Below are 25,756 nucleotides of genomic sequence, written 5' to 3' on the forward strand. Positions count from 1 at the left end.
TCAGTATTCAGCCCACTATGGTCTAATTTTTACCTTCACTGTATTACTGATATTGCTTTGGAAAAGATCTAAATATATCTTATTAAGTGCAAGATTCAGTATACACTTGAAAGCTCAGTCAATCTGAATTTTCTGCATTATTTATGGTCATTGGCTACTATATTTTCAATCATTCAAAAATATTCAAAGACATTATAGTCTAGAGGAGAATATACATAAAAAATCAGATAACTACAATATATGTGAAGACTGTTGTGATTTTGATAATCAGAGAGACATATGGTAGAAATTGCTAGTTGCTACCCAATAGGCAGTCTCTCTTTTCATAGAAAGAAAATTCTCATTTAATTGAGGAAAGCAATGTTCCAAGATTAAAACACAAACAAATAAATTTTACATTTTGCAGCATCCCTTGAGGTTATGTATAGACCTCTGATTAAGTTCTGGCCAATAATATGCAAAAGAAAGCATCTGGAAAGGACTTAAAAAGATGTAAGTAATGTTTGCTTCCATTTCTCTTCATTCCTACGGTCTGGAATATAAAAATCCATAGACAGAGATGCAGAAGGCATATTTTGACCTTGATAAAAATGAAAGTCAGAACACAAGGCTAATAAAGCATAAAGACAGAAGTGCCTCATTCCCTGATGACTTTGTGAAGCTGCCGTAACAGTCCTGGACTGCCCATTCTCAGGCTTTTTTTATGGAGATAGTAAACTCCCAATTTGCTTAAACTGCCAAAACCAAGTCTTTGTATCTGATACAGGAACATTAGAATCACTTGTGTGTAGAAAAAATTCTTTCTTGGATCTCTGAGTTATTTTTTGTCTTCTTCAATATACTTTCACTGGATGGTCCCGTCCATTTCTCCTTCATGTCTGTCTCCTGAGTTCCAGAACCATATACCCAACTTCTCCTAGACTTTTCTCTTCATATGTGCCTTAGTCACTTAAATTCAACAAGCAAAACCTGAATGACTTGTCTTACTCCTCCTAATCTGCTCTTGCTTCTATGTATGGCTTTTGGTTAATGATACCACTCTTGACTAAGCTATCAAATCCTCAGAGGTAAGTCTTAATTCTTCCTTCTCCTTCATCCTTAACATTCAATAGACCATTGATTTTAATTACGTCTACTTCAGATATTTTTCTTGCATGGATACACTCCTCCCCGTTCTCATCAATATTGCCTTCACCCAGGTTCTCATTGTTACTGCTTTGGACTATTTTTAAAAATCATTCCAAAATAAGCCTCCTCCTCCAGTCCCTCATCTTTCCAATCTATCACCACCCTGTCAAAAAGAGTTAACTTCCAAATACATAGATCTGTTTACGCCCATCTCAAACAGAAAAGTTTTCAATTACTCTCAATTCCCTACAGGGTAAAGTTAAAATGTTATAAATGATCCTTTTGAAACAGCCTCAGTTTTGTTTGCAGGTTTTCTTCTATTCCCCATCCAATGAAACACACACCAACAGTACCAACTACAATTGTTTCCTGTCACATCAGACTGTTTGTTATTTCTATAATATTCCTTCTCCTTTCCTACCTCTATCTTTTTATTTCACTTGTCCCATCTACCTTGAATCCTGTTCCTCTGCTTTTCCCATAAGTATACATTTGTTTTTTACTTATTAATCAAGGCCTAAATTAGAGTCAAACAACTTACAGAGCTTTCTCTTCTCACTTGCCACATCAGTAGAATTAATTATTCCCTTACCTCTTACGGTGTGCATTTGTGCATATCACTATTATATAGTTTATGACATTGTCTTGCATATTTAGGTATATTTTATGTGTCTTAATTTTGTATGTATTTGAGCCTCTTAAAGGAGGCACCATATACTCATTTTGCATCCCCCAGATGTTCTACAATGCATGGCACAGAGAGGATGCTCAATTCATAGTTGAGTACTGGACTAATTACACTTTAGTTGCCTTATAAGTGAAACGTGTAAATTCAGGATAAGTGCTTTCAGATCACTGTAAGAAGGACTGGAGAAGAATTTTAATCGAATGGTCTATTATGAGAATGGTAGTCAAAGTCCTTAATGGTATGAATTCATCGTCCTTATCCTAGACACTAACACCCCAGACCCAGAAAGCACTCAGCACATTCAGTCCAGAAATGCATTCCATTCATACCTACTTCTTTTTAACCAAATATATCTGCTAAATGCAATATTTCATGAACCTGATTTGGAATGCAAATTTTACTTAGTGGACTTTGAATAATCAGTAGTTTTGAATACCAAATTTCTATAATTTTTAATGAGTTTCCCTGCCTTAGAATCATGCTTGCTACTTTTCAAAAAACCTCAAAAAAAAAATGATGACTTGGATTGGAACTTCTTTTCAATTTAAGGAAGAAAGAAGAACAAGATGAGAACTCAGGGTCACCGAGAGATTAAAGCAAGCGTGTTTTGACACACGGAAATAACAGGTATTTAAGGATCTCTCCAGGATTGACCTGTAAGCAGATGGCGGTACAGCATGTGAAGGGGGACACTCCCTTTCCTCAGATTTATTTTTTCTAATGGGAAATAGTGAGCGAAACGATGACAAATAGTTTTAGATTTGCAATGCTAGTCCTCCTTTTATATAATGACTCAGCGTTCAAATTGTAAATCATGCATTCTAAATGGCTCATTCCTAATCTATCTCTAAGATATGTAAAGTTGATGAATTTAAATCATCATATCAAACAGAAAAGAATACAAACTTAATTTATACATCTGGAGGAAATTATATTTTGGAGGGAAAATTAACAGTAACATATTTTAACAGTTAGGTATAAGCTGGGCTTCTAGCAACTTTTTTTAAAGTTTCGGATAATATGAAGAAGTAGCATATAATTTGAAAATAAAATTCATATTGAAATAGACCTTGTGGATGATCTTGAGTATGTGAAATTGAGGAAAGTAAACAGACAACAGACTTGGGTCTCCAAACAAATTAAATCTGTGAAAAATATGCGTAGTATAATGCTAAAAGAGAAAATGAAAACTGAATGTCTAGTAGTCCAAAATAAAGAAATAATATTTTTTAGTGTGTGTGTATATATACATATGCTGTGTGTATATGTTCACATATATATGTATGCATATACGTATTCACAAACATATTTCCTTTGAGAAAACGATAGGGAACCAATATTGCATAGGTTGTAGAGGTTTGTGTATTTGTTTCTGTAAAATTTGAATATCATGGAAAATAAATCATTTTGTTAACTCTAATAATTAGTAGACAGAATTTCCTAGCTGTTCACTTTTGATTTGTGCTCTTCAGTTTCATCATAGATTCAAGGTTGTCCACCTGAACAGAGACACAAAGGACTTTCAGGGTAAACCCCAGTTCTGACGTTGACTATTATGACCTTGGGCAAGCTATTTAACCTTGCTGAATTTCATTTTTTTCAAGTGTTAAAGAAAACAAAACAAACAAAATAAACAATATATCTGGCATGCTATTGTGAAGATTAAACAAGATAGAATATAGTCGAGAGATAGTTGATAAGGCTTAGTTCCCTGCCCTCTACCCTTGATGGTAATTCTGTGCTTGTGTTTTTGCAACCATGTTCTTTTTAGGAGTGTTAGTTCATTGAGGGAAAGTATAATGTCAGGCTATAGGGGTCCTGGATGTTACAAATTTGTAAGTATGCTGTTACCGTTTTAAAAAATTTGTTCTCGTGAATATAAGTTCCAAGAATGTTCATGATGTTTCACTTTAACTTAAATTTATAATCTTGGTCCATGTCCTTCTCAAAGTCACTGATAACTGGATCCAATATAGATATCAAACATTATTTTATTACCAAACCCACTCTAGAGAAATGATCTACTGTTATTAAAAGATGAGCAGAACAGTTAGAAATTATTTCTACCACGGTCATTTTATAGTGATTTGAAACTCAGCGTCACCAAAGAATTTATTAAATTTCCTCTAAATCTATAATGACCTATCATAATCCACTTCTACAATTAGATATAAAAAGCTTTTAAGACCTGAATTTCTATGTTATATAAATGAATATCAATTAATAATAATAAAGCAATTATATCATTAATTTGCAATTCCAAATGCATATATTTTATAAAAATTACAGGATTCAATTGAGCTCCATCTGTATACTTTCTGAAGTCTGAAAACTATGCTCTAAATTAACACCCATTTCTTATCTAAGTGGCTTACAAAACCTGATTCATTCTAAAATCTCTGAAGTAAGTAAAAACAAATTGTATCAATTAATATTTCTTTAAGAAATTTGGAAGATTTCTTGCTAGTTTAATTACATGCAATTTCATACACTCCAATTGAGTTTGTTCTAACCTACATAGATGTACAAGTTTTGTTGGGGTGAGGAGGGTGTAACTGCTTTGTTTCAAGCATCTTCCACATGTGATGCTGTAAGGGTTGGACAGTACTCACAGCTGACATGATGAGCTCTCCCCCCAGGTTCTGGATCTCAGCTTTTACTTGACTGCAGATTTTCAGTTGGTGAGAGTAGAACTTAATCTGTTCCAGGTAGGCCAGCAAGTCCTGTTTGCATGATGGATCTGGACACTAAATATGCATAAAAGATAAAAATGAAAATAAATAAAATAAATAAGTAGACTATAGTGAGTAAATATTGGCATTGCTGGTACCTTATAAGACAGCAAGTTTATTTTCATTTAGCCCCATTTCTCAGACCAAACCCATGTAGATTCTGCTATGCTTCTACCACCAGAAAAGTGTATTCATGTTTCAATCTTAATTACTTCAGCGTAGACAAAAGAAATAGTAAAGGAATTTCCAGACATGAAATCCACATAAAATAGTAGCCTTTAACTTATGATAGGGTTAGAAGCTTTCAGAATATATTTTTAGGTAAATCTAAAGAAATATTTAAAACATAATTATTCCTTTCACCTAGAGTTGTTATTAGAATATCCCTTGAGATCCATCGTTCTGCATTGTCTGACTTTTGTTATTTATACAGACACAAAAATATCTGTGGGGCAGGTGCCATGGCGTGGTGATTAAGTTCTGCGCACTCAGGTTTGCTGGCCCAGGATCGCAGGTCCAGATCCCAGGTGCACACCTACACCACCCATCAGCTGTGCCATGGTGGTGATCCACATGTAAAGTGGAGGAAGCCTGGCACAGATTTAGCTCAGGGCTAATCTTCCTCCAGAAAAAAAGAGGAACATTGGGAACAAATGTTAGCTCAGGGTTAATCTTCCTTGGCAAAAAAAATGTCAGCAAGAAAACATATATGTTCTATTACTTTCAGTATTCAATGTTCTTAGTTATTACAGACAAAGGAAACCATTTCCATCTTAGATTACAGGCGTAGATCTACCTGGAGCCAAGAAACAGATAGAATACATATTTTAGAGATGTATCAAGTTTCTTTACCAAAAACAGTCTCCTACATTATATTATCTTCCATAAGGAACTTCCTGGACGACAGCTTTGAGCTTGAGCATAAGGTGGTAAATATCTGCAGTCAGGGTTTAATCTTTGTGCTCTTTCCCCTATGAAATTATAACAGATTTTTAAAAATTCCTGAAACTTAAATCCACTTTAAATACATCTTCATAAGGACATGAAATGTGGACAGTAATTTATGTGCAAAGCTATTCATTGCAGCTTTATTTATTGTAGAAAAATTTGGAAATAAGTTAAATGTCCTGCAATAGTGGGAAGATTAAGTAAGAATGCATATCCTTATAAGGTGATATTATATAGTCTCAAGAAAATAATATTTTCAAAGGATATGGGAAAATGCTTTTGGACAGGTGGAAAAGCTCAGTATTAAAAAGTTCATATACTATCTCAATCAAATTGTGTAAAATATATGTTGTGTTGGTGTTTAAAACACGTTGGGAAATGAATTTATGAAAATGATAAACATGATACAATGAATAATTATCTTCTCATTTTACATATCTTAAACATATATTACTTCTATAATTATAAAAATGTTATTGTCAAAAAAAATTAATTCTAGTAGCCTAAAATGCAAATTAAAAAGTGGGATGAAAGACCCGAAAGCATTTCACGCATTTCTGTTTTTACCTAGTAGTTAATAAGCCACAGCGTTGTTGGAAAATTCCTGACAGTCTTTTTCGTTTTTATATTTGCTACATAGACTAGTCTATAATAGCTCCAGAATGTGTGGACAAGATGAGAACATGTGACCCTCGAGTCAAAGTCAATCAACAAAGGTGGCAAAAAATAAATTCTTCTGAAGAAATACTGTCCATATGCTAAATAGACATGGACATATGAATGGATACATAGATACATGACTGCCAGCCAGAGAGACAATCAGACAAGAGGATAGAGAGAGCTTGATATTAAGGGTGTTACCAAATTTTAAACAAGGGAGTAAGGGCAATCCCCCAATTCTTATCAGGAAGATTAAATTGTAACTAATCAAGAAGAAGAAGTAGAAGAAGGAAAAGAGGAAGGATGAAGAGCAAGAGAAAGAGAGGAAAGGGCGAGGTGGATGAAGAGGAGAAAGAGAGGAAGGAAGAGGAAGGGATTTCCCCAATTTATACAGGAGAAATCAGAAATCTAGAAAGCCTGATACTTTTCCCAGGATTGAAGAGTTTATGTCAGAGCCAGTATTTGAACCCATTTCTATTGTCTTTCAAGTCTATTTTATTTTAAATCACCAAACTTAAGAGAATTGGGAATGCATTTTTTTTTCCATCACAGAATACCATGGGCTGCATAGTTAGAAGAAAAAAGATAATTCTTGGGAAAACTCAGCCTTCGGCAGTGTTTTGAAGTGAAGAGTGCTTAGATTTTTTAAGAGAGCAATGTTTTCACAACTAACTTCAGAATTAGTTATCTAGAATAATGTATAATGATGAAAGGCCAGTCATTTCATTGTTTTACCATCACAGGAAGTTGATCTTTATTAAGTACTTCCCATGTGCCAGGCACTGTGTCATGTCCTTTATGTACATAATTCTAAATTAGTACTCAGAGTCATTTTACTTAGATCTAATTATTGCCATTTTGCACATTTGCAAACTGAGTTTTGGATGGAGTATATGATTTGTCTAAAGATCTGAATTTAGTTTCCTCTGTTTCATTCACTGCACAATGATCTCCTCTAGACGACATTCATTCAAAACATCGTTTTCTTTATCCTCACTGAGTGATGGTCTTATCTAGTTCTTGTTCTTATGGATGGACTCAACAATACCTGTCATATGCTATTCTGGGTGCTTTACTTACATTAACTCTTTTGATAATCACACAACTCCACGAGGCAGGTTTTATCATTATCCCCATTTAGCAAAGGAGGAAACTGAGGCACAGAGAGGTTAATTGACGTGCCCAATTAACAGGTGGTGGAGCTGGTATCCAAACTCACTTGATCTGGTTCCACTTTCCTACCTCTACGGTCTAGGAACAATATCAGTCTTCCTGCCAGTTTTATTTTATTTAATTTAAACAGTAAATTGCCACTCTGATTTGTATATTGGTTTCTCAAATTGACACTGTAATTTGTAGATTGTAAGAAGCATTAGTGTGAATTTATTCCTTAAATACCAACATGACTATATAACTTTGGATAAAATCAAAGTTAATAATTAATTCTTAACCAATAACCAATGCTGCAATCAACCAAGCATAGGCAACACATACAGTCTCCTTCAAGTGACACTTTCAAGGCCACACTAGAAGAGTCTAGAATTCTGGTAAGGAAAGAATGAGTCAAATGAGGGGAAAATTTGAAGCTGAACTTTTGAAATTAAAAGTTCCTTGACCCAGATTTACCGTTCATTCCCAGAATTGATAAGAATCATGGGTACACCTAAAGGTGGCGGCCACTTTTATAACTGAAGTAGAAAAGCATACTAATTGATAAATTCTATACTATAAAATTTATTAATGTCTTCTTTGTCATTGACGTTTGGAAAGGCTTTCCGAGTTGTTGTTGGCTGCCCACAAGCAGAACCAGGAAAATGAATCATTCCCATTTTAAGAATGCTCTTCTACTATTTGCCAAACCTCCTTTATTAAAATCAAATAATGTTTTCTCCCACCTTTTATATTTTCACATCGAGGCAATAGAAAAAGTTTGGGTCCTAGATTTGTAGAACATTTATGCCTATGACTTTTTTTGAATAAAATTTGCATAAAAATACCTTTTAAAGGAACACTGCTAGAGACTTTTAAGGCAAATCAAGTGGTAGAACATCCTAACACACTTTGGTTATTATTTCCTAGTTTATTAAGATAGGAGATGTCGACCAGGACATCTGGTTAGCTTCTAAATGCATGCATTTCTTTTTTTTTTAATTTAAGTTTTATAACCACTGGGACACTCACTATAAGCAAGCAGATGGCATGTCGGCCTAAGTGGTTTTCTCAGGTTAACCCAGCTTTCATTCTTTTAGTAAGATGCTTGATACTAATACACAATACATCATATAGTAATGAAAGGAAAAGTGAAAAACATTTATTACCTTTCAGTTTGAATTTTAAGGGTGAATTAGCAAAGTGAATCCTTTTAAAGACCTTTATTCCATAAGCTTAAGCTATTTTTTGCCCATGTTGGAATATAAACTTTATTTAAGACACATTTAAAATGACTTTTGCAATTACAGACAACAGTTTAAATTCTGCTAAGCTGGCAAAGTTTGTTAATGAAAAGTATTAGGTGTCACTGTGAATTTCCAGAAGAGAAATTTCAAGCAATCAGCGATAGCAAAGGCCCTCAGTGTCGACGACCCTTCTCTTCCCTCAGGGCTCATTTCTCCACCTGTACTCCAGCCCAGAGGCTGTCTCATTTCACCTTCCTCCGGGTCACAGAACTCCAATGATCCCATCTTCTTCTGCACTTCTAATGTCTCTTTTTTCTATCCTTGAATCTATAAACATAAAGTCCCTCAAAACAAAAACCCTCCCTCAACTCTGTAATTCCATCTCTCTCTTTTCTTGTTCCTGAACATGCCTTCGAAAAAATGTTCAATGCTGCCCCCACTGGTGTTTTCAGTTTTTGTTCTTGAGTATCTTTTCATTCTTATCCTCTTCTTGGATAATAGTATACACTGCTCTGGTTTCATCTATCACTTACAAAATAAAAACTACTAACTCTATCCTCCAGCCCTGTCTTCAGAAGATCCATACACCCATTGCATTTGCCCAGCCCAGCTCATCATCTTATCAACATTTCACACTCAACACACATAACCCTCAGCTATTTCATACTCCATCTTGCCTACTATAAAACAATTTTTCCTGTTCTATGTCAATAAAGAGTGCTTTCTCCCTCTCTCTCATCTGTTAAATTTGGTCAGTCATTACTCTGAGATAATCACACATAGAAATCTGAGCATACTTTGAAAATTTTTCTTCTTTTGCTATGCTTTTCATTCCTGTTCTTCATCAAACTGAGGTCTCTAAAACACAGAAAGAAAGATATCTAGAGAAGTATGGTTAAAAATACAGTGAATTCTTTGATGATGTCAGTGATGAAGCACAGCATTGACTCATATGGTCCAGACTGGCATGCTGACTTGTGAGAGTTCTATTTGGGCAAGTATGGTTTAGCATTTTTCAATGCCAAATGTGGGCAATGTTGCTTTACTAGAAATGATATAAGCTGTTCAAATTCTGTCATATCTCCCTATTTATACTAAAATTATCTTGAGTTTAAGAATTGTTTCAAATTCATTTTTAGTTTCAATTAGGTTTGGACATACAGCCATTCAGAAAATGATGTCAGTGGGGCTGGCCCCGTGGCCTAGTGATTAAGTTGAGTGCACTCTGCTTCAGCAGCCCAGGTTTGTGGGTTTGGATCTCTGGCACAGACCTATATCACTGGTCAACCATGCTGTGGTGGCAACTCACATATAAAATACAGGAAAATTGGCACAGATGTTAGCTCAGGGCTAATCTTCCTCAAGCCAAAAAAGAGAAATATTGGTAACAGATGTTAGCTCAGGGCTAATCTTCCTCAGCAAAGAAAAAAAAAAAAAAAAAGAAAAGAAAAGAAACGAAAACGCTATCAGTGACACATACTTTGAACACTAATACAAATTAAGGACAAAGATGCTTTCCATCTTCATCAAAGCCCCTTTCCTTTAGTAGATATAAAGTTCTGGCCCAACCTACTTTTCAGCTTTTTGTTGACTTCCATGAGAAATTCTCAGGATTGATTTCCCCACGTACTAGACTACAATTCAAAAAATATCTCCCTTCCCCTGAAACCTGAAATTTGTCAACTGAAGAATTCCTTGGGTTGAAACAAATTTATAAAAATATTTACCCTGCATATAGAATAAGGAGGCAGAAAGGATGATGGAAAGGAAACTCAGACAAATTTCAATTATTTGGAATTTTTCGTTAAAGTTAGTCAGCCGCCTGTGAGGAGAAACTTTCCTCATCTTTCCTTTTCCCCTCCTATACCAAATCATTCTTTCCTCTGGACCCTTGAACACCTTGTTTTTGGTTCCTAGGGCCATAGTTTTGTATACTTGAAATAAAACAATATATAATCACCCTCAATGCATTTGAGCCATTATTTCAATGGGGAAATGACAAAGGTCTGATAAAGGTAAAAAATAGTGAAACAGCATGGCTTTAAACAGGACACTATTATTTCAAGGAAACAAACACACTAAATATTTTAACGTCTACCTATTCCTATTTTAATTCCTGAGAACCTACTATGCATTTATTTTTATAAAGTAGGGGTTTATTAATCTGGAGAACAAATGTAAGTATCGATATCTCTGCTCAAAATAAACTTCAGAGAAATAATATATCAAAATACACATATCATCACAAGATTCACCTAGAAATTACATCCTTAAGAGACATGTTAGAATGATATTAAAAAAACTCTTCAGAAGTTTCTTTTCAGTATGTTTTAATTATAAAAAGTTCTTAACTCTCATAACATCAGCAGGGAAACAATTCAAATGAGGCTAGCCACCAATAAGATTTTGCTGAAATATTAATATAAATTACACTTGTAGGTTGTTTTGTTCATAATTGAGGGCATTGTGTATGATTCGGCTTGTAATTCTTTATCTTGTTTTTAAAATGTCATCTTTTCTTGAATTAGCATTAGCTTGCAATGTATTTAACCTTGAAAATTCATTTTAATTGTGTTGAGTCATGATTAGGTGGGAGTACTAAGCCAGTAATGGGGATACCCTTGCTTTGGGAAAATTACAGTGAAGGGGTAGTAAGCTTCAGACACGCCACCCAGGAGTCAGAAAGTCTAATTTTGTCCTCTCCTAGTGCAAAACAGATTAAAAGACGTTATGTGGCACCTATTCATTTCTTTCCTATTTGGGGTATACTGCTTCGACAGCTAATTGAGATCTTTTTGTGCATTATACCTACCATGTGAGGTGTTACCCAGTTCATCTAATTTAGAATATCTGCTAACATGATGAATTACAGTGTAGAAGCAAGTCATAGAAAGAGATGTGTGCAAAGATTCTAAAATCTTGGATTTGTAAGAATGGCACTTCTCTAATTTGTCGTTCTCTTTGTTCATGAGGAACATGTTCATGAATTGTGATGGCTAACAAATATCTTGTCTTTTAAGAGTATACTATCTAATGGAGACAAGATTTGTACCAGAGTTCTACAGGACTTAAACAATATGGTCTTGGATGGCATATGTAATCTACCACGCCATCTCAAGACACTTTTAAAGCTCAAGAGATGTTGAGCAGTTGAGACAAGTAAGCTTACACTAGAGTTCTGGATGTTTAAGCACAAGTTTTTATAGTTCATCTCTTCCTAGTTATCTAATGACAAGGCCAGAGTGGTGAATTGTACGTGGTTACACACAATAAACATTTGTTCAAGGAAGTAAGGCAGGGAAGGATTAAAAAAATGAAAAGAAAGTCCAGGCAGGCAGAATTAGAAGGATTAATTAATTTGATTTCATTTTATTCTCTCTACCTATGAACTTTGACTCTGAAACTTTTTAGAATGAAACTTAATTGGTCTAACATCATACATATATACATACATATATCTCACAAGTCCATGTTGGGTGGAATTGAAAATTGATTGATATTGGACTTTCTGACACTCAATTAAAAAACAGACTAGAAAGAGTCATAAAAATTGTTAACATTTTTTTTGAACTATTAGATTGCTCAAAATAGAAAGCAGCCAATGTTCTAGCAGATTTTTTTCATAATATACATGAACACTGTGAAAATCACCTGGCTTATATAATTCATGTATATTCTGCAATCAATTTCATATATTATTTTCTAAATTTTTTGTTAATCTCTCAAACATTATCAGAAGCACAGTCATAGAAAATTTCCCCAGATGATCGCTATGAAACAGTTTCTTTATTCTCAATTTTGATTCTTCACAAGTCTTATTTGTTCAGAACAAAAGCACTTCGTTTGGAACTGCTCTGCTACGTGAAGAAGAAAAGGCCAAAGAGAGTCATCCGTAATTCTTTATCAGTCAATGACTGTGTCTTTAAACTTCTCTTAAAATGTAAAAGCTATGTGGAAGGAAGATAATACTTTTGCTTTCTCCCATGCAATTTAAATAATGCTAAAAAATGACATAATTTAATAAAGCTATGTTATAAAAGTACCTACTGCAAGGTGATCTGTAATATCAATATAAGAGACTATCAATACAAGAAAAAAAAGCTTCAAAGTGACACAATTACTTCAACTTTGAAAATTGTACATTCCAAAATAAACCAAAGTACACTGGCAGGAAGTATTAAGTATTTAAAAAGCTATCAGTACATGCAAATTTGTCCGATGCATTATGGTTCCACTTATTCTACTATTGTTTACTCTCTCATAAAACTGAAAGCAACAATTTCTAAAATACAGAAAACCACGGGCAGATTTGGGCTTCGATCATTTATTAGGAAAGAGTATGTTTTTAACTGTAAATACTAAAGACTAAAGAGATTAATAAAATGTTTATAATGCTTAAAGTAGCAAGATACTGAAAATATATGTATATTCAAGGAATGTTTAAAAATATTTATCTCTGTTATTATTCCTTATTGTTTCCTCTCCCTTATACCCACAAATATACTATCTAATAAGAGAAAGTTCTTCATGTTTCAAGAAACAGAGGATAAAAAGAGTAAATAATAGGAAGCAGCTCAATAAAGTTTCCTACAAAGTATAAAAGCAAGAAATAATATGTAATAGTTGCAAAGTCAAAAAGAAAAGTGCTTTTATGCCAAAGGGAGATAAATATGTATTATAAAGTTGAATGATATAAAACCTGAAAAGTAATACTTTATCTTGGTCTAAAATATTAATAGAATTTTTCAATACATTAACTAAAGAAACTGATAGATTTTTCAATTAAAGTTAGACAAAAGGTAACTAATAATGTAGCTGCTGCATAGAAAATTGGAATAGGGATTTGAGAAATCTAAAGGAAAGAAATCAAGTGTTTAGAAACTTCTGGTATTTGTCCCTATAAGGATTATATACTTTCCAAATTTTATATCTTCACTTTAGCACTCTACTAATTACTATTTATCTTATAATTTTACACAAAATGCTAAACTATACTATTGGCACAGAAAACTTACAATAGAATTTTGAAAAGTATTGACTTTTGAAGAGGAAAAAATAAGAAATCTAAGATATTAAGGAAAAAATACTAACATTGGCTGTTACAGCTAATTACAATAATTTGAGTACAATTTAAACTCAAAAAAGCTAATATTTGAAATAATCTGAACATATCTGAAGCTAAAACAATCTAAGAAATAATCAAACCCTAAATAATAATAATAGTGATAATAATAAAGCCCTAAGAAATAATTAAGTATCCTTAGAGTGAATTGTCCACTACTTGTGTGTTAATGATAAAATTAAAAACTAATTTAATATTAATTTAGGAAAAATTGATGCAATAGAGTAAAAATCCAACTTTGTTCTAATCAACGTCACATGGCAGAGAGCAAGGACTTTCCCCATGTCTATTTGTAGAGAACTCACTTGGTTGGCAATCTGCCGAGCAAGGACGTCCATCCTTGATCCGGATTCTGATATCAGTTTAGCTGCATAGATCACTTCAGTTGTATGCTTTAGTGGTCCTTTGCCCCTTAAAGTAAAAGAATACATATTATTTGCAGTGTTTCAGGCTAACATACACACACACACACACACTCACAAAAGTTTAGCATCCTAAGTACTGGCCATTGGCTTTATGTACTTCAATTTTGGACAGGCCTCAATTAGACACCAGAATTCAATGAAAAATAAAAGAAGGCCTATTTTGTTAAGATTCGGGAACTATTGCCAAGAAAATGGCCTCTATTCGATCTTGGTTCCCTGGTGTTTTTTATAGTAAACTTCAGCCTAAAGACACTCTTGGTGGATGTATATACCTCAAGGCAAAGGTAGTTTTCTGATTAGAGGAGAAAATGTGAAATTTTGGATATTAGATACTGTGTTCAACAGTACATCTTAACCAGCAGTTACTTTTAATCTTTTTCATCCTTTTTACTGTCTTTCAGTTAATTGCATTTTGTTTTTATTACATTATCTCGCCTCCACAATTAATTCATAGTAATATCGTAGTGGTTGAGTATGCATCTGGAGTCACTCTATCTTGGACTGTTTCCCAAAAAACAGTCCACTTCTTACTTTTTGTGTAAGTCAAATAAAATACTCCCTCTGTGCCCTAATATCATGGTACTAATAGGAGTACCCATCATGTGGAGTCATTCTAAGGATTACATGTTAATTCCTACAAAGTGCTCAGAACATTGCTTTAAACAAAGTAAGCATTTAATAATACAAGTTGTTATTGCTGTGGTTGTTAATTTAAAATAATTTTGGTTCCTAATGCCATGGAAGAAAAGTTGGGTTCATTTATAGATTTTGTAAGGTAGGTAAGAAGAAGGAAGTGCGCTTCTTACATTTTTGGAGTGGGGTAACATAAGGAGATGTTTTCCTATCTTCTTTTTCCTCAAAAATAAATGAATGATTACTTGAATGAATGTAACTGTTCCATACACCTAAAACCACTTCTCTCTTTATTTCCTTATGTCCAATTCCTAACCCTCTACTGACTGTCAACATATTGACTGTTCTAACTATTTGGTTTCTGTTCCTTGTCCCTAGCAGAGAATGGGACCCTGAAGGAAACACTCCCTAAAGCCATTGCTTTGATGCTTTTTTTTTTTTTTGAGGAAGATTAGCTTCAAGGTAACATCTGTCACCAATCCACCTCTTTTTGCTGAGGAAGACTGGCCCTGAGTTAACATCAGTGCCCATGTTCCTCTACTTTCTATGTGGGATGCCTGCCACAGCATGGCTTGACAAGCAGTGCGTAGGTCTCCACTCAGGATCCCAACCGGCGAACCCCGGGCCACCGAAGTGGAACGTGTGAACTTGACAGCTAAGCCACTGGTCTGGCCCCGACGCTTGGCGGAGGGTGAGGAGATAAAGGGAGGTGGGAAGGGGGAATCAGCTGGTCAAGGTGAGATAAGGATTTTGAGAGGCCAAAATACAGTGAAATTAGAAGAGAAAGGGAATGAAAACAGTCTTTGTCCATGTCTTATTTACACCTTGGACTCATCTTGAGGGTAGAGACTCTTAGGTTAAACCTGGTAAGATTTGTTATCAGAAGAAAATCTCTGTTTACCAAGGAGAATATCACTATGCAGTGATAAAAGACAGGGCATTCATGTGGAACTAAATGGTCAGAGTATTCTATACCTGAAAACCTGAACACCAAAACGTTTGCACCTCGTGCCAAAAAGGCCTTTCATTTCTCCTTGTCTGTGGTGCCTCTAAAATTCATTATAAGCAAGTTTTCCTGTGGAAACTGAAGAGTATGTCTAACATAATGAAAACTTGGCCTCAGAAGATGGTTATCATCCTCCTTCTCCTCTTTGAATCTGCTGACACAGGTTGCTTTGTAATTTTTTAAAAAACCAACATTAATCATTATAACATTTGAGTTGCTCTCATCAAATTTACTTTATGCATCAGGCAGGACTAGATGTTATGTACCTGGTTATGTTCAAGAAAGGCATTGCATTTCATTATTTCGGTGCATCTCCGGAGCAAGTTAAACTTAAATAAAGCTGTCCACGCTCCTGAGAGGCAATGCATCAGTTTTCAAGGTCTTAAACGATGGGCAAAGGTTGTATCTAAGGAGAGCGGCTAACACTGTCTTAACTTAAACAATAGACAAAGAGTTATACCCAAGGAATGTGGCTAATGTATCCTTCCCCTAAAAATAATAAATTTCCCCCTATAAAAACCCCGGGCCAACAAGAGGGAAATTGCCTCTAGCTTTAAATGCCTACCTTGTGATGAGACCACATCTTAAGCACATGTAGAATCTAAAAGGAACGATAATACATTATGACAGACCACAATTATTCTCTTCCTCATGTTCCTAATTAAATGTATTGCCTGGCAAGCTTCCTACTGAGTGCCAAACAAAATATACATTTTACAAATGATTCCACATCATGCCAAGCTTCCAGAGGAAGCTGCAATTATGGAAACTATGATAAATTTTTAACATTCTCAGCCTGAAATGTGCTATGTAATGAAGGCTTTTTAAATTGGGAAATACATTCAAAGGTTGTTTGCTGCCTTCATTTTCATAATGGGTTCTCAGGATCTCCTGTCAGCAAATTGTGTCTTAAATCATTGAGTTTGGATCCGACAGAGAAAGATACCCAGAGGAGGAGGGAGTCGACTTTGGAAATATTTTAAAGAAAGCAGGAGCCAGACATCTTTAATAAATAGTGGATACAATAATAATCTTATCTATCTTCCAAAAAAGGAGGGCAGATCAAGCTCTTGAGTAGAGTCTGCTAATTAATCATTAAAGTATAGCTTAGGGAGCATAATCGGAAAGACTGCAATACCCCAGCGATGTCGGTGCCATGTGGAAAATGCTATTAAGGCGAGTGAAAGGGATACCTCTGAAACTTAATTTATTGGTGCAACGTAACCTCTGAGTCATTTTTCATACTGCCCCAACCTTGACCCTCATTCCTCTCCCAGTTCTCGCCCGGCTTCTGGCATCCACCTCTCCCTTCGTTCTCTTTTGATTAACACAAGAAATAAGAAGATGTTGCGGCAGATCAGTAACAGGGATCTGGTTTAGTAATAGAAAATATCAAATCATTTCCTGGACTTATTTTGTCTTTTTTAGGGACAGAGAAGATCTATGAAACGATTTGGTATTTTCTGCTACTGATTAAAAACAAAACAGAAAGCTTTATTTTATATTTTGGATTTTGTAGCCCCTAAATCTTTGATAACATAGTATTGTTCCCCCTTTCAAGGCCAAAAACTTTCCCATTCATCCTCCTTTCCTTTGACATTTATACAGAATAAGTCCATGACATTGTGGCTCACTTAATAGATGAAAACAGTGAGGGTATATATTTTGTTGCATAAGATCAGTTAACACATTTTTTTACATGTTAGACACTATACCATACATAAACAAATTTAATCATTATAACAACCCTATGAGTTTAGAATTATTATTCTCCTTATCTCACAGATGAGGAAACTGAGGAACAGAGATGTTAAATATATCTTTTATCCAGTTACACAGCCAGCAAGAATTGGAGATGTAGTTTGAGTTCAGGCAACCTGGCTATAGAATCTGCTTTTAATGACTATCCTATGTGGCTTCCAATAAAACATGCTAAGATAAAATTGAAATGTTAACGTTAATTGTTAACTAGACTTATTGTGGTGATCATTTCACAGCGCATACAAATATCAAAACATTATGTTGTACACCTCAACTAATATAATGTTATACGTCAATTATACCTCAAGAAAAAAAAATAAAGAAAAAATATTAGGAAGATCTCCTCAGACGTTGATGGGAGCTACTATGATTGTAACAGAGAGGAAAAGATGAGGGTTTGATTTCGGCTCTGGGTGGTTAAGGGGTCCGCCAACAGTGACTCGCTCACACATGGCAGCCTCAAAGAATGCAGCCAGCAGTAGCCTACAGTCCTGGGGTTTCTTTCTTAAGATGTTATTACTTTCTTCTGTTACTTATCCTGGTACCCTTCCTCCCTCTCCCCTTCTCCTTGGATTCTAAATAAAAAACCCTATTCGGCCATTACACAAGCCATGCCAGATGGGAGATGGTACAGTGCTGTTTATTTATAATACAACAAATAGAACTTTTATCTGCAAATCTTAGTTTTTGACATGGTTATTTAATTTAATTCTAAGACTCAAATTTAGTGCTGTTATGAAGTAGAGTGAAATGTATATAGACTTGGGAAATCCATTTTGTCTGTATCCCAACCCTGTCACTTGCTAGCCATATAGCCTTGGGTAAATGACAGTTGGTCTAATCTCATTTTCTCTTGATTAAAATAATGATTGTAATACTTACTACATGGTAAGGATACATAATCATATATTTTACATATTATTTGGCACATAAGGTGCTCAGCAAATGTTAATTTTTTTTCCCTTATCCCTTTACGAATGACGGTATTTTATGAAAATTTACATTTTTACTTTTTATTTAAAAATTACAGTAATTGCCAGACAATGTGAACAGACTTGATTAAATTGAGTTTCTTTTTACACCCACTGACAATATAACTCTATATAACCTTGTGCATAATATCCTTTTATAAGAAAAAAATATATAAAACACATACACCTATAAACTCTGTGTGTATATTGTCACTGTTGTTCAAGGTTGTTCTTTAACTCCTTATAAGGATTTAATTTACAATCAGTGACAGATCTTTTTGGTAATATAAACTCAAGATAAATGATTTAGCTCTAGAAGTGCATCATCAGAATTTTCTTACCTGTTGTTCTGACATCAGATACAAAAGAAAAAAGCAATTATCATGGAAGCAATGAAAAGTGATGAAATTAAAAGAGGTGTACTCGACCTAGGCGAGGACACACTCTTCCTCTGCTATTCAAACATGAAACTTTAATTAGGCAACTCTCTCCCTCTGGATGCTATGTTCTCTTGTAAAGTGTCATTCTCAAGTTTTGAGGACCTATAGAAGTCCTTGAAAAATCAGCAAGTAAATAATCAGTTAGCAATCATACTGAGTAATTGGCATCCTGGGAACCTTTGGGATTCCAGTCTGTAACAGGTGTCACCCCATGGAAGAGAGAAAATATTGTCTGAGCATTGCACACATTTTTTTTCATTTTTGCTCTTCTTGTTTCATATTATTCAGGGTAGCCTAACTGCTAAAACAATATCATCAAAATATCTTAATGGCTTAACCCAATTAAATTTATTTCTCTCTCACATCACAGTCAAGGTGGATTGTGGGGTGATGGGCTATATACCACAAGCCATTTAAGACCCCAGGTTCCTTCTAGCTACAAGATAACCTATCCCCTAGGGCTTCCCAGCCCTCTGTCGGGTCACTGCATCCAGACAGCTGACACAGGAAATGAATGAGGATCTCACAGGAGATTTTGGGGATCAGGATAAGAACTGGAACACACCACTCCAACCTGTATTCCAGAATCTGGACACACAGATGCATGTAACTGCAAAAAAGTCTGGCAAATGTATTCTGTTTGGGCACAGGAAGAAAAGAAAACAGGGTTTTATGAGCTCATAGCATTTTCTCTGCACATAATCCCAGGGGTGCTAAAATCCTACATTTTCTTTTTTCATTTTAGCAGCAGAAGTCTGTGTTCCCTGTAAAGGGAAATTTGGATGTCATCAAGTAGGTGGGAAAAACTGGGAAAGTACCAAGATTTTTCACCAATACAGCTGAAATTATAAGACATATACTGTGCCTGGACAGAAGACCAGTTCTGTTTTTTGTTTTGAAATTGCCACATATAGACGGTCTATTATTAAAAATAAAAATTACTTAAGTTTCACTTTGTGCATGGTGATAATAGTCTTTCATGTTCAATGCTGTATTTGTTTATGAAACAAGGATAGGGTTTATTTTAGAAATCTTTTTGGGGATCAGCCTGGGGAGAATACCTTTATTTATTATTGTTATTATTATTGTTGCTGCTGCTGTTGTTATGGTTGCCTGTGTGTATATGAGGTGTGTGTAGGAAGTAGGAATTCCCTTCCTCAAATCCAAAAGCTAGTATTCTAAAAAAAATCTGAGATGTGAATCTTTTCTCTGTTCTTCAGCTTTCAAATTCACTAATTCACCTTCTACCAGTTTGTGTGGTATCAAATTCAAGACAGACTATATCATTGAGAGAAGAATTTCATGGCGTACCCTTAAGGACGAAAAACAGTAAACACCTAGCTGGAAGCAGAAGCAGAAATAGAATGAATGATTTCATTAGCAAAGTTTATTTTTTTAAAATTGTAGGCAAAGAAGAGGTCAGTTAGCCAGATATTTTTATTTTTGTCTTTAGTAAAACAGACAACCTTCTCCAGTTCTTCCTAAGTGTGTAGATTTTACTATTTTTCTGTGTAATTTTGTACTCAAAGCATACAAAACAAACTATTTGTCTACTTACTGTGTTCTAGACACTATTAAATCGCCTAATTTTCTCACTCAGTTCTCACACCCAGATTTGCTGCACAGTGTTGCACAGCTTGTTTCCAGCACAAATTTAGAGTTGCCGCTCATAACATAGATATTCCCATAATTGTGCATATTACAACTTATGCTACCTGACATGCTCATTCTGCTCCTAGAATCTATTATCTTCACCCTATAAACAAGAAAACTGAAGCTTACAAGATCAAAGTTCTTAACTTTTCTTCAAGCTATATGAAGACTGCTTGGTCTCAACTTAAAAGCAAGGCGGTTAAGTCATTAGTACTTTAAGAGCCAATTAAAAAGAAATCAGGCGGAAGAATCCTCACAGGTTTTCTGTCAGTGTGCATCTTGAAGCACTGACATTCAATGGGTCGCTCTGAATCAGTGGAATGTTTCATATGCTGCAAAGAAATACACAAGAACAAGAGATGCCTAGCCATTGTTCTGAGTGGGATCTTATTAAAGCATCATTCTCTGTCTATCTGAGCAATCTCAAGGGTTGTGAAATAAATAACCTCTTCTTTGACTGAATTTCTTTTCTCAGCAACCTGACATTTATCTTTCTCTTTTCCTTTCTTTTTTTTTAAATTCTACTTGGGGCTGAAAGCAGATACATCTAAAGAAAAAGAAAATTGCAATTATTTTTTCCCTCTCAACTGAACTTTTTAGCTCGGAGAGAGATGTGGTCTAATGGTGGGGGTCCAGGATTGACCATCAGAAGTTTTCTAGAACCAAAAATGAAGTCACTAATGTGCATTTGAGACCCCTGGCACTGGTGAAAAAAAATGTGGTGTATAGGAAGTTTTTTCTAGTGATGTCAGCCCAATTTTTTACTAATTAATTAAGTTATTTTGATACCACATCTAAGGATCACACACATTTAAGAAACATTGCCAGTCTCATCTGCTCTTCCAATGGCAAGGAAATTCTCCTATCAACCTAAAAGGGAAAACTCGAGTTGGTAGTTGCATGGCTTCCGATTCTCACCTCTCCCTCTACACCCACAACTGCCATCACTCTTGTATCAATCGTTCTCCTAATCCTTCTACACACAGAACCCTTGTGTTAGTTTCCCATTGCAGCTGGAATAAATTCTCATAAACTCAGTGGCTTAAGACAACATCAATTTATTGTTTTATAGTTTTGGAGGTCAGAAGTCCAAAATCAGTTCCAGCAGGCCAAAGCAAAGGTGCTGTCTGGGCTGGTTCCTTCTGGAGGCTGCAAGAGGAGAATCCAGTCCCTTGCCTCTTTGAGCTTCTAGAGGCTGTCTTTATTCTTTGGCTTGTGGCACTTTCCTCCGTCTTCAAAGCACATCATTGCAATTGCTGCTTCTGTCGTCACATCAATGTCCTTCTCCTTTCTGATTTCCTGTTCCTTCTTGTAAGCACCTCTGTGATTACATGGGACCCACCCAGATAATCCAGGATGATTTCCCATCTCGATATCCCGAATGCAATCACATTTACAGAGTCCCTTTTGCCATAGAAGGTAGCATTCACAGGTTCTGAGGATTAGAAGGTGGACAACTCGGAAAGCCATTATTCAGTCCGCCACAGTCCTCCAGAGTCACTACCAAGTAGTCAGACTTGGCCCCTCTGAGGAGCTACTGGTTTTCCTGGACTTGGATCAAATCAGCTTGAACAAATCGACAGTACTCTGGTGGTCTTGCTGTTTTTTTTTTTTACCTGACCTCTATTGATCCAACTGCCAGTGCAAATGTCAAGTTCTTGGCTCTCAATGGTTTGCTAGCTGTGTTTCTTTACTTACAGTTCAGATCAAATGGTGAGGCCTGAGAAATTTGGAGATCTGGGAAAACCACAATTAACCTGCAGAGACACTTGGTGTGCCTGGTGTTGCTCTTCGTTCCGTTCCATCACATAGTAACCTCTCCTCCTGAAGCTACACGTGGAACACACAACCGCTGAAAACACGTCAGACTCTAACATGGGGTAAGAGGAGAGGAGGAAGTCCTATTCTGGAGGAGACGGGGAAAGCTTTTCAGGTGCCTATTATATGTAGTCATTTCTTCTTTGAGACTTACAAATAAGACTAAGTCATTGTTCACTGATACCTTCTCAGGACATAATGGGAAATCTGTACCCAGCACCAACATTTGAAAACAGGTCTTTTCTCGTCTTCTACACATTACTTCTTTGAGTGTGCACATTAATCAAAGCCAATGTACTGTAAATGCAATCACACTCTCTGACTGTGGGAGTCCCTCTTTTTCCTGTTGGCGTTGCCCTCAGCATTAATCATGTACACAAGTTCTTACAGAGCTTGGGCATTTTTTCCAGTTTCCCTTAAACCACTGTGATATACGGCCTACTCTTGCTCCTTTAATATCAGTCCAAATATTATGGGCTCAGAAAGTAGTCATTTTCAATTTACAAAAATAATATAATTTAGCTCTTATTATTTAGCATCTGACCTTCTTAAAGGCTACATCCCAACTCACTTCTTACTCTGGTCACGACCCAGTGTTATCCTAAAGTCCAGTTGAAGAAACACACAGGGATGAAGCGCCACTAACCTAGTTAAGGCTTATGGCAGTTAATAGATTGGGTACAGAGGTGGGTCAAGGGTCTGGCTCGCCACCAGTATCCAGCTGTGTTGTTTGTGGAGATGATAAAAACTGCCAGCAGATCTTAGGCAAGGCTTCCCTTCCCTAGTTTAGTTGGATATAGTTGCAGTTTATTAAATTTTAGGACACTATAAAGCCTACCATTTTTAACTGGCTTACTCAGATTGAGTGTAACTTGAGATATGTTTTGTGCAGCTAGTTTTCATGTGAATGTGCCACTATTCCTGCTCTCCATTGATTTACGAGCTTTATTAAATTATTTCGTTGTGCAGTGACCCAAAGCTGACTTTTTTAAAGAATATGATTTTAAAACTTGAATGAAGTAACCAACTCTAGTTCAGACACACACATTATTTTTTACTTTCTCCCTCTGTCAGGGTGAATACCCAATTATTTACTTAATACTCTGTGAGACAACATATTTAACACCTCCTCCATTAAAAGAAGTGAGAGCAACATCATTGTAAAGTGGAATCATTCCTGGCTGGGTGATCCACCCTCTTGTCTGTGTGTGTTGGCCTTTACCCTAAAAATCTCTTGCTGTGGAATAAAATAGACTCACACCATACTTAGGTATTTGGATCTGCTTTTACATTGGATGACTCAGTCTGGAGGGTCACTAGCTGCTATCAGACTGCGCTATTTTCAAAGGACCATAACCTACTTTAGAATTATATGCTTAACAATTTACTTCTTATTCAACCAAAATTACAAAAGAAAGGCAGAGAAAAGAAAGTCATGGTTACATTTTCTTTCCTCCTCCTTTCTTTCCTTTTTTTTTGCTTTCAAGACTTTTCTGCCCTTTGTGGGGTATGGGTGCTTTGGTGCTGCTATAGCAGTGGGCTTTGGGTCACGGCGTCAGAATGTACTGGACCACACATCTCTTCTGCCCTTTTCTACAGGGAGTCGATTTCATTCAAGGCCTGCCAGTTCTCGAGTTCTGAAAATAGGCCTCAAAGATTTCCTGAAATTCTTTTGAAAGTTTTAATGATGTCGTGCGAGCATATTGAACTTAACTGAGAAGGCTGCCTTTCTCTCCTGTCTAGAATTCCTCCCCAAACTCTAGTGGGTTTTTTTTTTATTAAAATGTTCCTTGAAATAGGAGACCCTGAGCCTCCAAATAAGTGGGGTTATTTAGGAAGAAAAGACTGGGAAACAAGAAAATTAATGGTCACATGGTAGGATGGTTACTCTGAATAAAATCCAAATTTGTAGCTCTCAAGAGGATGCTCATAGAATTCATTTCTATGGTTTACACTCTGGTGCTGAATAAGTTTTTTTTGCCCCAATGGGAAAAAATGATATCTTCCCAGAGGCTAAAATCATTATAATTGTGACTGTTCCACAGGATCACTTCCAAGAAGGCTAATATGCTTATGCCAGGAGCTGGTTTCTGAAAACATTCTCTCTTCACATTGAACTTCTGAGGCTTTAAACAGCAAAACATCATAGTTTTCGTGAAAGAGGTTGCTTTGGGGCCTTTATTCAGCCTGCTCTATCAAGCGTAGAATGAGATAACACACGCTTTACCTTCATCTTCTACATCTATATATTTATTAATGTTCCATGTGTACTATTGTGCTAATAAATTATGTATATTATGAAACATATATAGAAATGAAATTGTAAAGGGGTCAATTAAGGATGAAAGAAGCTGTTTTAAACAACTTTCTGCTAATAATGTCATTAAAAACAATCTCAAGACACATATTCCCTTGAGAAATTTAACATGAGTATTAGAGAATGTAAATCAAGTAGCCTTCTTGATAATTCACTTTATTGGCCCAGTTCTGGTCAGTTTTGATTAGATCGTCATTGATTTCACTTTGTAACATGGCTGATGAGTTTCTCCTCCTGGGAATAAAGAGAATAGTCAACTCTGATATCTTGTTCTTTGTTTGGTCTTCTTTTTTAATTATCCTCAATCCGAATTTTTTTTCTGAAAATTTGAAAATAACAGATCCTATTTAATGAAGGTTAACTGGTTAAAACCAGAAAGTATAAATCCAGGTAACCAAGCACACATTAATTGTGATATGTTACAATCTATTGAACAAGTGGAGGCACCATAATCAACCCTTCTAAGCTATAGAACTCTCTTGTCTGGGATACGCAGTAAAGAAGAGTTCCAGTGTCAATCATATATTACATATTGGTAGAGATATAATTGTTACATTTTTGATAACAAACATAAACAAAGTTTCAAATATTTTCTTTTCGCTCTCCAATAGAATATCTCACAGCTCCACTGTGGAGATTACTATCTGAAGGCAGAGCTCAAATGTTATCTTTTCTAGAAAGTCTTTTCTGTTGTTGAAAACAGGCAATACATATTTGGTTCCTCTGGACATTCCTACCATCTTACTTGTACCTCTTTTGAGACTGTAACCTCTTTCTGCCTTGGAGTTATGTATATCCATTTCTTAGGTTTTGAACTAGACTCTAAGCTTATTGGAGGAATGATCCATGGACGATTCATGTTTGAATTTCCCAGAGCATCTGGAGGCAGGGAGAGCATAGGAAGACCTGCTGGGAATTTATATTTCATAGTTCTTCCAAAAATACATTTTTCAAGAGATAAGTTAATAAAGGCCCTTACCCCAGTGCAAATAAACTTCATGGTTTTGACTTTTATTTTGTATTCTTGCCTCTATTAGGTGTTATCAAACAATACATTA

The 25,756-nt window shown here is 35.5% G+C and overlaps 1 protein-coding gene across 21 annotated transcripts in view; it reads right to left on the reverse strand.

Moving 5' to 3' along the window:
- CTNNA3 (catenin alpha 3) overlaps positions 1-25,756 on the reverse strand; it is a 1,517,748-nt gene that overhangs the window by 48,781 nt on the left and 1,443,211 nt on the right. For all 21 annotated transcript variants that reach the window (XM_070563754.1, XM_070563769.1, XM_070563716.1 and 18 more), the window contains 2 exons: positions 13,980-14,085; positions 4,429-4,563 (listed from right to left, as the gene is read on the reverse strand). In XM_070563754.1, coding sequence (XP_070419855.1) covers positions 4,429-4,563; positions 13,980-14,085 — 241 coding nt within the window. The remainder of the gene's footprint in view (positions 1-4,428; positions 4,564-13,979; positions 14,086-25,756) is intronic.

Source organism: Equus przewalskii, chromosome 1, assembly GCF_037783145.1.
Source record: "Equus przewalskii isolate Varuska chromosome 1, EquPr2, whole genome shotgun sequence".
NCBI lineage: Eukaryota > Metazoa > Chordata > Mammalia > Perissodactyla > Equidae > Equus > Equus przewalskii.